Source organism: Amphiura filiformis, chromosome 3 (genome assembly GCF_039555335.1).
Source record: "Amphiura filiformis chromosome 3, Afil_fr2py, whole genome shotgun sequence".
NCBI classification, from domain to species: domain Eukaryota; kingdom Metazoa; phylum Echinodermata; class Ophiuroidea; order Amphilepidida; family Amphiuridae; genus Amphiura; species Amphiura filiformis.
Genome location: NC_092630.1, coordinates 80,326,485 through 80,338,969, shown reverse-complemented (window position 1 = coordinate 80,338,969; position 12,485 = coordinate 80,326,485). Strand labels below are relative to the sequence as shown.

General features: G+C 39.4%; 1 protein-coding gene across 4 annotated transcripts in view; it reads left to right on the top strand.

Annotated features, from left to right (window-relative positions):
* Positions 1 to 3,010: 3,010 nt before the first annotated feature.
* The window catches only part of LOC140149238 (exocyst complex component 6B-like), a 51,001-nt gene continuing 41,526 nt past the window's right edge, over positions 3,011 to 12,485 (top strand). For 2 of the 4 annotated variants that reach the window (XM_072171470.1, XM_072171468.1), the window contains exons 1-2: positions 3,011 to 3,150; positions 6,371 to 6,536. In XM_072171470.1, coding sequence (XP_072027571.1) covers positions 3,011 to 3,150; positions 6,371 to 6,536 — 306 coding nt within the window. Of the gene's footprint in view, positions 3,151 to 3,567; positions 4,459 to 6,370; positions 6,537 to 12,485 lie in introns of those variants that run through there. The other 2 variants (XM_072171467.1, XM_072171469.1) reach the window with 2 other exon arrangements.

Genomic DNA, 12,485 nt, shown 5'->3' with positions numbered 1-12,485 from the left:
AAGGGTCTTTGGGTGACAGATCAAATGGAAAAATAAGGGTCTTCGGGTGACAGAGCATGCATGTGTTCGTAAAAAAAATATGGGGTCTTTGGGTGACAGCGATGCTGAAAAAGGGGGTCTTAAATAATAACAGCCCTACATACGCGTCACCTCCAAAGTTGGAGTGCCCTCCCACCGGGCATCTTATAGTAGTTTCAACTCAACTGATGAAATGCCTGATTTTGAGGAAGCCGATTCTTCCGGTAAGGAAGAATGGGCACGCTTAAGGGATCTGGAATGAGCGTTGAGCGTTTCGACAGTATCTTTTGTGGAACATGATCAGCACATCAGACATATCGAATTGCATTCTGAATACGAAGAATGTCTTTCTGATATCAAATAATTTTTTGAAATTCACGATAGAATACAAATTTTATGACAAATTATTAAAATTTGATATTTTTCACATTTTGATATATAACAGTCCTCGAAGTAAATTTTATAAATCTAATGACATATTCTTAAAGTGTATGTAGCTGGGAGGAAAAGCCGACGATCAATTGAAAATTTTGACTTTTCATTTTGAAGTTATGGATTTTTTTGTTGGTGTTTTGGAAATAAAAATCCATATCTTCAATACGAAAGGTCAAAATTTTCCATTGATCGTCGGCTTTTCATCCCAACCACATACACTTTAAGTATAAATCATCAGATTTAGGCTATAAAACGTTCATACCCCACCCCTTAAACAAAGAGGTCTCCAAAAGTGTTAAGGAGGACAAAAGAAACTACATCGAAAGGAAGTGTGTGCTGTGTGGAAATGGAAAGATGTAAGGGTGACTCAAAAATAGCTTTTGGTATTGCCAAAGAACATACTAAGAAGTGGACCCCCAGGATGGATGTTATAAATGATGAGAAAGGTATACACTCTTACCGAAATTAAAGTGAAGACATCAAGAGGCGATGGGTTCGGTATTATAGTTCCCAGCTGTTTGAGGCACAAGATGACAAGGTGTATGTACAGTGTGAACCGAGTGAGGAAGAACCTCCACCATTGAGATCTGAAGTTGAGCTTGCCATGGAACAAATGAAAAATGCTAAGTCACCTGGCATTGATAATGTAGCTTCTGAGTGTGGAAGCCGGCAACTGGGAAAGATCTGGATAGACATAATGTGGCGTCTATCATCTGGAAAGAGAAGAAATGGCCGAGAGACTGGTGCAGGGCAGTATTTATTCCACTGCCAAAGAAGGGAAATTTGAAAGAGTGTGCCAATCACCGGACCATCAGCCTGATTTGTCATGCAAGTAAAGTGCTTCTGAAGATCATCATCAAGAGAATGAAGAACAAAATGGAGCAAGAAATATCTGAAGAGCAGGCAGGATTTCGTGAAGGAAGGGGGACTAGAGTAGGGACCAAATTGTCAATATCAGGAATGTGATTGAGAAATGCAGAGAGCATAGACTTCCTCTTTACATGTGCTTCATATATAGATTACAGTAAAGCTTTTGACTGTGTTAGCCACCATCAGATGTACGTGGGAAACTATGAAAAAGATGGGTTTCCCAAGTCATCTTGTGGATCTGATCAGCTGCTTTATATGAAGACCAAGAATCGGCAGTCAGAACAAGTAGTGGGAACACAGATTGGTTCAAGATTGGAAGAGGCTCATGACAGGGCTGTGTGTTATCACCAAACCTATTTAACATCTACTCTGAAGACATAATGAACAGCTTTGGAGGGGTTTGAAGGTGGAGTGAAGTTTGGCGGTACAAGATTTACGTCGAATTACTAACCTGAGGTACGCGGATGATACCACTCTTATATTTGTAGCAGCAGAGTAGAGCCGATTGATCTTTTGAAGCGCATCAAAGAGGCCAGCGAAGAAAAACACTTTCTCCTGAACACAAAGAAGACATAAATAATGGTTTGTGATAGATGGACAGCAGATTGAGGAGGTGAAACTGTACCTTATATAGCTCGGGTGGTCTAAAAGTCAGGATCGCCACAATTTGAATATCTGGGTTCAATGATTAACAACAGTGGTGACAGCACAACTGAAATTAAGAGAAGACTGGCTATTGCAAGGACAACTGTGCAGGGCATGTCAATCATATGGAAAAGCAGAGGCCTATCCATTGACCTCAAGGTACGCCTACTTCGTGCAACTGTGTTTTCCATTACCACTTATGGATGCGTGTCTTGGGTTATGACCAAGAATGATAGGAAAAGAGTAGATGCTTTTGAGATGTGGTGTTACAGGAGGCTTCTACAAGTGACATGGAAAGACAGGAGAACAAATTCCTGGATCCTCGACAAGATTGGTAAGCTTTGGTACAAGTCTAACCATCAGAAGCGGCATAATGGAGTATTGGAGTATACTTTGGCCATATTGTCAGGAGACAAGGAGGTGTAGTAGATTTTGGAAGGGGCTATGGAAGGCCGACGAGGACGTCAACCAAAATCTTGGACTAATGACGTGAAGCTGGTTTCTAACCACGGAATGCAAGGTGCAACGCACTTGGCATCAGATCGAGTGAGATATATGGCGTACTCCTGTGAAGACCACAGCAGCGCTGCACTCCAGCGCCACCTGAGTGACCTGACACAGAGAGAGAGTCCCCTACATGTATTTGCAACTGTGCATTTTTTTTGTCTGTGCCCGAAATTTTATTTTGCCCCCCGAACAAGAAAACTGGCAACGCCCCTGTATTTTGGGCTAAAATAGTCTAATTACATTATAATGGGGGGGGGGGGGTTACTTTTAGGTCCATTAAGAGGGGGGGGTCAAATAGGTTTTTGGGGGGTAAAAGTTTTTTGACATGAAAGAAAATATTTTCCAGCCTTCCCCCCTCCCACCAAAGTATTTCTGAACACTCCCTTATTTAATTTGATTAAAAAAATTTTTTGCACTAAATTTGAGCTCATAAACACATAATTTCGTAACAACTCGTGTCCGGTCCTGCCTGAGAGTAGGAAAAAGTTAAAGCACGCCCCCTTCGGACTTCCGCGATTCGTTTAGTAAAATAAATATGGCTGAAAGTAGTTGGAGAAAACTTGCGTTAGCCGTCTCGTTTACTACAATTGTAAGCGAAGATGCTGCAAATACTCGAACAGATAATTTAATAAAAGAAATAGAAGCAAGTGAAGAGCCCATTGGTCCTACTTTGAGGTATGTTTGTACGGCTGATCCCGAAATACAACGCTGTATTTGGTTGCTCTAGCGATTGCTGCCCTGAAATTCGCCTATCTGCAATCGAAAATAGCACAGCCACAGTGTGTTTTGATTCGGATTTCATGCATGCAGTACAATTCAAGGGTCAAAATGACATTGCTAGTCACCCATAATATTAAGGTATAGGGTATACAACTCGTTTTGATACATTAAGTGGGAAAATAAGTCCTTGGTGGTTTTTAAAACCACATAAATGCCACTTCCGGGGTCTACCGATTGTGTTCAAAAATTAAAGATACCTGAATGCACACACTTGGACTTGGAAGAAATTTGTGTTGAGGCCCTCATCAGTTGAAAGAAGGCACTAGGCATGGCTGCATATACTTACTAAGGTCATGTATATGATGTAGTATCCACAGATAAGGATGCAATATACATCTGGTACATCACTCAGAGCATTTACAGAGGTCATAATACAATTCAATTGGAAATGAATTATTTTGTTTGATGATCATTAACTTTTTCTTACTGACACATTGGACAATAAACACTGGACTGTGCTTGTAAACAGATTCAGTATAAAACTTCTAATTATACTGAGATTGTCAGCTTCGACATGATGACAACATCTAGTGGGCCCTAGTGGATGATGCTTGGGATTGGAATTATGATGGTTGTATTTGAAAGAAGCTCATGAGCTAGCCTACAAAATGTATCTGCATATCTATCTAGCATGTCTAGTAGTAGTACAGTGAATGTTGTATTGCAGCTGATTGTGCGGTGGAAACAAAATTAGCAGATTAGCAATTCTAACTTCTAACTTGGAAGCTTTACATTTATTCATGTATGGTATCATAAATAGGTGCTTTCACAGTGTAAACAAAACTTCGTGATTTACTCACTTGTTGTACACAAGCCAAATGGCCGGGCCAAATGAAGAATGTGACTACCACTGACTCTGAATGTCTATAAAATTGCATTGAGGATTCAGAACGGGGGATGCTGAATTGCAGAAATACATAAATATACCAGCGGCGTTAGTTTATTTATGTATTATGATCAGTTGTAACACCTTGGATAATCATATACCATTGCCAATCCTTGAGCGGTATTGAACTAGAATTTAATTTGGTAATCAGTTATAAAGTCTACTAACATGTCGGATTATGTGAATATGAGTGAGAACTCTTCACCCCAACCCTCAACCACTACTGCCAGTTTAGTAGGAGAGTCTTATACAGAGTTTGATAGACTTATTCACATTATTGAAGAGTCAGATTCTACATCAGTTGGTCAAATATTCAGGTATGAAATTTGTTACAATACATGAACCTTTAATCCTTGTCATATGATTGTAGTGTAAACCAATCTAGTATCGGGCGTTGAACCTGCAAGGGCCATTTGGGTCATTGGATTTGAAATCGATAGACCTTCATCAATTTTAACAGGTCAGAACTCATATTGTAAAACTTTAGTATCACAGTGGTGAATGTGACACATTTGTGGCAATTTGTAAAGACTTGAGACTCGCAAATAAACAACAGGTAATGACATGGACATTGATAAATAAATACTTTCATTCGGTCAGATATCTGGGAACATTTTCCCCTTTGCACAAGTGGCGGGCCCACAACCCAGGGCCACCAACTCGATGGTGGGGGACCTGCACATGCGCACACTGGCTGCACTTGTTATGTGTAGATATAACAACAACAACAATGTGGCTTTTATATAGAGCCGCTACATGATTAAACACGACATCAGCGCTTTACAAAATCAATCTTAAACTACAGAACTTACATTACAAATACCGTATTGGTCCAAGTATAGTCCCACCCGTTTTTTATGTGAAAATTTTTCACAATTGGGGGTGGGATTATACTCAATTTCTAGATGCTAGGATCATTCATGGTTGACCTAAAAAAAAAAAAAAATTTCAAGATATTTTTTAATATGAAAATTGATACTTTGTTTTCATGTCATACTCTATTAATGATTTCAAAATGCATTCAAATTCAATTCATTTTGAAATCATTAATAGAGTATTTTTGTTACAATTTCTGAAATACAATGGGGGATGGGATTATACTCAAACGTGGGACTATACTCGGACGAATACGGTAAGCAAAAAAAAAAAAAGCATTTATAAAACATGAGAGAAGAATTTGTCTGGGAGATTTTGTTTGGGGAAAAGGAGGGGCCATTATAATCCTCACAAAGTTCACTTTGCATCCCAGTAGTACAATCTAGTCTTTCAGGTAAGGGCATGTAGTGCCATGTTTAATTTGTTTGTACAATGAAACAATTGGTCAGCCATGCGATTACATATGAGAAAGCAGCATTTTTTTCAGAATCCGAGAATCAATTTTCGCAAAGATTCCTCTTACTACTAGGTTTGTGAGTCTTGTATCTAAGGCCAAGAAAAATTCAAGGTTTGTCTCTAAAACATGTAGGCGTGGCAAAAGCTGTGCTGCATGTGCTATGCTTTTATTTAGTAAAAACAAAGCTATTTTTATTGGTTTTTAGCTTTTTAAATTTTGTTCTGACAAATGACAACTGAAAAACCAAGAAAAGGCCCAAAATGGTAGACACATTGCCACACGCTGCAAAGTTTTTACGATGCAACGCATAAAGGTAATCTTACTTTACCCATGCTGATAAAATGGATGATTCTTTTGTTCTGCGTTGTTTCGGGTCAGGTCATTGCTGGACAGTTGTTGTTGTTGGTATGGCCCGGAAGTATTGCAATGGAAGTCACCGACTCAAGAGGACTTTTGGCGCGATTGTGTTTTGGTTTGACATTGTTGATTGTCGATCAAACAAGTTAGCATCGGGAAAATTCCAAACGAATTTTGCTAATCATGAGATGGCAATCAAACAAGTCACCTTTTATTATTAATAAAAGGTGACTTGTTTGATTGCCATCCAATGATTAGCAAAATTTTATGTCATTGCCTGTCTTTGTTTTGCCTGTCTAAGGGTAACTGATTTCACATAAATACATGTGTATGTGCATGCACAAGTTAGAGAGAAAAACCTTTTTCTTTTCTTGGCGTAATACTAGATCAGTTATTGGGAATAATGTAATAATCCAAATTGTTTTGCCAGAATTCATATGGATTCAAACAATATCCAAGTGGATTCTGGCAAACAGAATTCTGACCCTGAATCTATACAATATTGTCTTTTAATTGTATTATTTCTCCCTTCTTTACAGAGCTATTCAAGATGGCGAGGACCAACAGCGTTTTATGGAACATCTTAATTCCCGTATAGCTGAACATGATAGGGATATAGAACGCATGTGTAATTTTCACTATCAAGGATTTGTAGATAGCATTGGTGAGCTGCTTAAAGTTCGGAAACATGCTGAGAAACTCAAGGTAAGAATTCTACAGCAAGAACATTCTTTGGCACATGGACTGACCTGTGGATGAGTTTTGTAAGGTCAATCTATAAAAAATGAGAAATGAGGGTTTGGTATCATACACCTCGGACACAGTGAATCAGTATTGAACTAATGAAAACACAAGTTGGGTCTGAAAATCTGGCTTAATTCAACAATGCATTGTCAAAATTGAGCTAAGGTGACGAACCCAGGTTTAACAGAGGTTTTTGCATTTTGGTGGTTTTTATTTTATTTCAATTAAATTTTGACTGAAAAAAATGGAGCGATGTGGTATCCACCCTTGATCTCAAAATGCTGAATCCCTGCCTTTGAATTTGGAGACTAGAATAAGAAGCCTGTTGTTGAGGATCACACATGGCAAAGTGGACTGAATTTGACTCAAAAAAGTGAGGGAGCGATTGAAAAAATTCACAATATTTTGTGGGATTTTTTGGGTCATTAGATTTTTTGGGTCATTAGATTGTAAAGGACAATACAAAATGAAACAACTATACTGAAAAAAAAGAAAGAAAAAAGGTGATTTATAGTGTGCTACGCATGCACAATGCCTAGACATTGATCCACAAACCTCAGCACACTGTTGCCGCCGACTACTGTGGCCCCATATGCCATAAACCATTTTAAAACAACAACACAGGGACTTTCCGCTTAGAAGTACACACCGTAGACAGTCCACAATAATTGCAGACAGACAGGGTCAGCTCTCTGAGTTTCATATGGGTTGCAACAAGACAATTTAGCAGTAAGTTCCTTGCCCAGGAGAATTTCAAGCTATCTCAATTGTTAACATGAGAGCATGACTGCTATATGAAGATCCATCCGCCCATAGAACAGTCTGTTCTTCTGTCTCTGTCGATCAACTATGCAACATGCATAAAACATTGCATTTTTAAATTAAAATTGCAAAAGCTATCATGACAGTGCTTTGAAAAATATAGATGTAGAGTGGGCATAACAATTAGTGTCTGACCGATCAGATCCTTATCTGAATCGGCCGATTGACCGATCAATTCCCTCTTTGATCTGCCGATTCTTTCACCGACCACCGATTACCAATCAATCCCCCAAATGTAAACAATGGCTGCCATCGCCAAGTAAATTTCACCCGTATGTTGAAAGGGTACTTGTAATGCATGCTCTGAGCACCAAAACACACACACAAAATTTACCTTTTCCCCTAATGTCCGAGTCTGTCGAATCATTCGATCGCCCCATTTTAATATTGTGTTTTCGTTCAAGTCAGTACATGAGTTTTGCACACGGCCCGTAGCTCTCTCCAAACTGACACGCACATGTTTGACCCGGAAGTACGAACTACAATAATTATATAATGTACATGTTCATCTGTTGGCCGTACGGCGTACGTACATGTGCATGCAGGGTGATTATCTCAGCTGCGTGCCTGAATCACGGTATGAATATAAGTTTATTGCCTACAAAGCTTGTTCTTTTGCTAAATTTCGCTTGATTTAACTAGTCTAATTCGAAGAAATATATCAATAAATGAAAACTTGTTAAGCTTCAACAATAGAGGCCGTCAGCGTGACGTCATATGCCGCCATCTTGTGGGTACACGCTGCGATGGTCGTTCGATCTCCATACGTGATGACAAGTGATAACAGCTAGCAGCTGCGTGGCAAGCTGCGCCCTGCGCGTAGTGTCCGATGCATGAACACGCGTAGCATTTGTACCCACAAGATGGCGAAAGGCTGACGGCCTCTATTACTTTCATGATACTGGGTGATCGGTGCATTACGCGTACGGTGGATGAAGGAAAAATCGGCCGATGCAGATAACTACCGATAAGCTAATAATCGGTCCGATTCTGAAGTTACCGATCGGTCTGATTGGTCAGTCTGTAATAACAATTCCATCTCTTGCACTTCATGGAAGGATTAACCCTCATTAACAGATGATGCTGGACTTCGCCTAATTGGAAGAGGTCTGGGGTGATAATTATGTAACATCAAAGGTCATTCTAGATTCAGGTCATTTGAGGTCCTTAAACTGGTTCAAGAAGTTGATGACCTTTGTTAACACTTGCATGGAGTGATGGTGAGGAATAGTTATCAGTAATATATAGGGTGTTTAGGTTATTGAGGGCAACGGTCATTTAGGGGTCAAGTGAGGGTGAGGCTGTTGTTGATTTAGGTCTCAAAAGGCCAACGTTTGGTCATTTGTCCCACATGCTTTGATGGATTTTGATTGGGCTTGAACATAGTAACCATTGGGTAAATAACACCTGTAATGTCAAGAAATGTGTTGTCAAAAGTGGCTTATGTAGAGTATTAAAGTTTATAAGATTAATTTTGATGATTTTGGTAAGTGGTAATGTAGGTGTTTATGAATTTGACATCAAAGGTCATTACATAATAACTTACAGTATTTAAATTCTCTTGGAGTCATGTTTTTTGGGTGTCTAAAAAAATTGAAAGTTTGCCTCCCCCATAAAAACTAACTGGGGACTTAAGTGGCTGCGCAATAATTATTAGCCTTGGAGAGGTTAAAATTAGAGCCAGTGGGGCAAGAATTTCTTGGCAATCCAAAGGGAGGGGCAATTTTGATGAATCTGAAAGGGGGAGGGCATGCATGTATGTGATGCGATGGCGCAACCACCCTAACTAATATATCCACGGTTTTGTAGGCGGGCCAGGAAACACCCGTGGCTACTGGTCGTAAATGGAGTGATTGGTGCGTGAGGGGTCTTGGGGTCGAATACCGTTGGAAAACACCAACTTCTTTGTTCATCTTCTCTCCCTTATTGTTCCTTTTTTTCCTTTCCGATAGCCAAAAACCACTTTTAGCATCAGGGTCAATTAGCCCATATTTCTCTGCATTGAGGCCTACATTAACCCTAACAAAATCTTATTAGCAAAACCACTGCCCATGCATGCATCCCATGTGATGCGATGATGCAATTACCTGAACTCATATATAAACATGGTTTCATCGGCGAGGCTAGTGAAACACCCATGGATACTGGTCGCCGATGGAATGCTTGGCATATCCAGGGTATGTGGTCTCCCTATCTCTCCCTCTTTCCCTTTTGGTTTTCCTTCTGCCCCTCCCACTTTCCTTTTGTACACTCTTTGGATACCTTATGTGCATGTTTAAACTGTATAAGCAAGACTTTACTACATGAACAAGTTTGATTAGTGACTAGCTTTTTGTTCCTAGGATCTTGTGTCATAATCAAAAGATCTGAGTCTGAGTTTATAAATGTGCATTCTTAGGCTATATTGTTTTAGGATAAGCAATTTCGACAAATAAAATAAATTGTTTTTGCATAGTTTTAATTTACATACAGGTTCTATTATACACAGTATACATGGGAAGTGATTTCTCAATATTGCATGTTTGCATTGATGCTTCCCACCTTTTGTCATAGCTGTCAGTTCCCAAGGCAAGCTACAGAGTTGAAGGTCAAGTTTGGGCTTGACTCCATTGAAGCAGGGATTCTTATTTTTGCACTTGATATTTTTGTGATTTAAAGTTTTTGTGTTAATTGCCAGCACATTGTTGTTATTGACTTTGTAAATATTGCACTTCCAATGACTGCATACATGTAAGTGCATAAATTTAAATCCAGTTCTAATGCATGCTTGGATATGAAGACAATCAAGTAAACAAGTGAGCATACAAAAAACAAACTTTTTTGACTGATTTTGTTTGTTATGGCTGGTTGACTTTACCATGAGAGTTGAACAAGAACTGAAGGAAGTGAGAGACATTTTACAGTTTTATGTAAACAATTACCATAACCACCGGTATAAGCCCACCTTCGGCTATAAGCCCAGTCCCCTATTTTTCAAAACATTCTGGGAACAAGGGTGCACTCAGGTAAAGCCCAGTAGTAAAGTTCTTAAATCAAATCAATGCTTTGCTCTCATATTTAAGGGGGTACTACACCCCTGGTCAATTTTATGCCTATTTTTGCATTTTTCTCAACAATTATAGCACATTGGTGATAAGTAAGATATGTATATTATTGGGGCAAGGACTACAACTACTGTACTGAAAATTCAGCAACTCAAAGCAAGTACCGGTAGTTATTGATTTATCGATCAAATATTGGTTTTCCCTCATTTTTGACTGTAACTCCACAACTGCTGAAATAAAATTTCAAGTGCAGTAGTTGTATTCCTTGCCCCTATAATATACATATCTTTATACTTGTCCCCAATGTGCTATATTTTTTGAGAAAAATGCAAAAATAGGCGCAAAATTGGGCAGGGGTGTAGTACCCCCTTAAGAACAAATAAAAAAAAATTATCAGTTGATAATTAACATTCCACACTTAGAATTTTAAGAAATTGACATAGATGATAGAAATTACTGGTACATTGGGCATATACAAATGGGGATGATTGTTCTCATTTTTAAATTCATGCACTAGCCCATCCCCGGTTATAAGCCCACCCCCATTTTTGAAGTGAAATCTGCCATCTGGGGGGCTTATACCCAGTGAATTCTGATAATATGAGTATTCTTGTCATTGCAATAAATGGCTCAATTTACCATGATTGCAGTTGAATGGGTTTGAATAGATGAAATTGAAAGCAAGTGAAGCAGATAAATTAAATGAGGTACATACATATTAAATTAGGGGTGGTGCAATAATTATGTGTACCCGGGGTGAATTATAGGGGGGGGGGGCAAAGATTTTTTGGCAGGCCAAAGGGGGGGGCAAGCATTTTTTGGCAGGTCGAAAGGGGGGGTCAAGCGATTTTGGCAGGTCGAAAGGGGGGGGGGGCAAGCAATTTTTGGCACAGATATTTTGGGCACCGTTTCTATATTACGCCCTAAAAAGGCGTAGGAAAACATTACGAACACGTTCAAATATGCAAAATTTCCTGCTCGCTGCGTTCGCATATATGTTAAGACAATTTAAGGTTTTAAATTCGGGTTCCCAAAAATCTTGCATGTGTAAGGGGGGGGGGGCAAAGGTTTTTTGGCAAGTCGAAAGGGGGGGGCAAAGGTTTTTAGCACGGCCAAAGGGGGGACAAGCGATTTTTGGCAGACCATTTTGAGAATTCACCCCGGGTACACATAATTATTGCACCACCCTTAAAGGTAGCATGGCACTTACAGGTAAAAACAGTAGAAACGAGAGATAAATAAATTAACAAGGTGGGAAAATGAGCAACATGTAAGGTTGTTTGTTGCATATGACCTCTTTCAAAGTCTTGGGAGGAAAAGTTGTTGCAATTTTAGAATCTGATAACACTGCCCTGTCTAACACCCTCTGAAGTCCCTTACCAATCATATCATACACAGAATAAAGCTTGTGGGTGGGGTACCAGATTGTAAAACCTCAGCACACTGTTGCCGCCGACTACTGTGGCCCCATATGCCATAAACCATTTTAAAACAACAACACAGGGACTTTCCGCTTAGAAGTACACACCGTAGACAGTCCACAATAATTGCAGACAGACAGGGTCAGCTCTCTGAGTTTCATATGGGTTGCAACAAGACAATTTAGCAGTAAGTTCCTTGCCCAGGAGAATTTCAAGCTATCTCAATTGTTAACATGAGAGCATGACTGCTATATGAAGATCCATCCGCCCATAGAACAGTCTGTTCTTCTGTCTCTGTCGATCAACTATGCAACATGCATAAAACATTGCATTTTTAAATTAAAATTGCAAAAGCTATCATGACAGTGCTTTGAAAAATATAGATGTAGAGTGGGCATAACAATTAGTGTCTGACCGATCAGATCCTTATCTGAATCGGCCGATTGACCGATCAATTCCCTCTTTGATCTGCCGATTCTTTCACCGACCACCGATTACCAATCAATCCCCCAAATGTAAACAATGGCTGCCATCGCCAAGTAAATTTCACCCGTATGTTGAAAGGGTACTTGTAATGCATGCTCTGAGCACCAAAAACACACACACAAAATTTACCTTTTCCC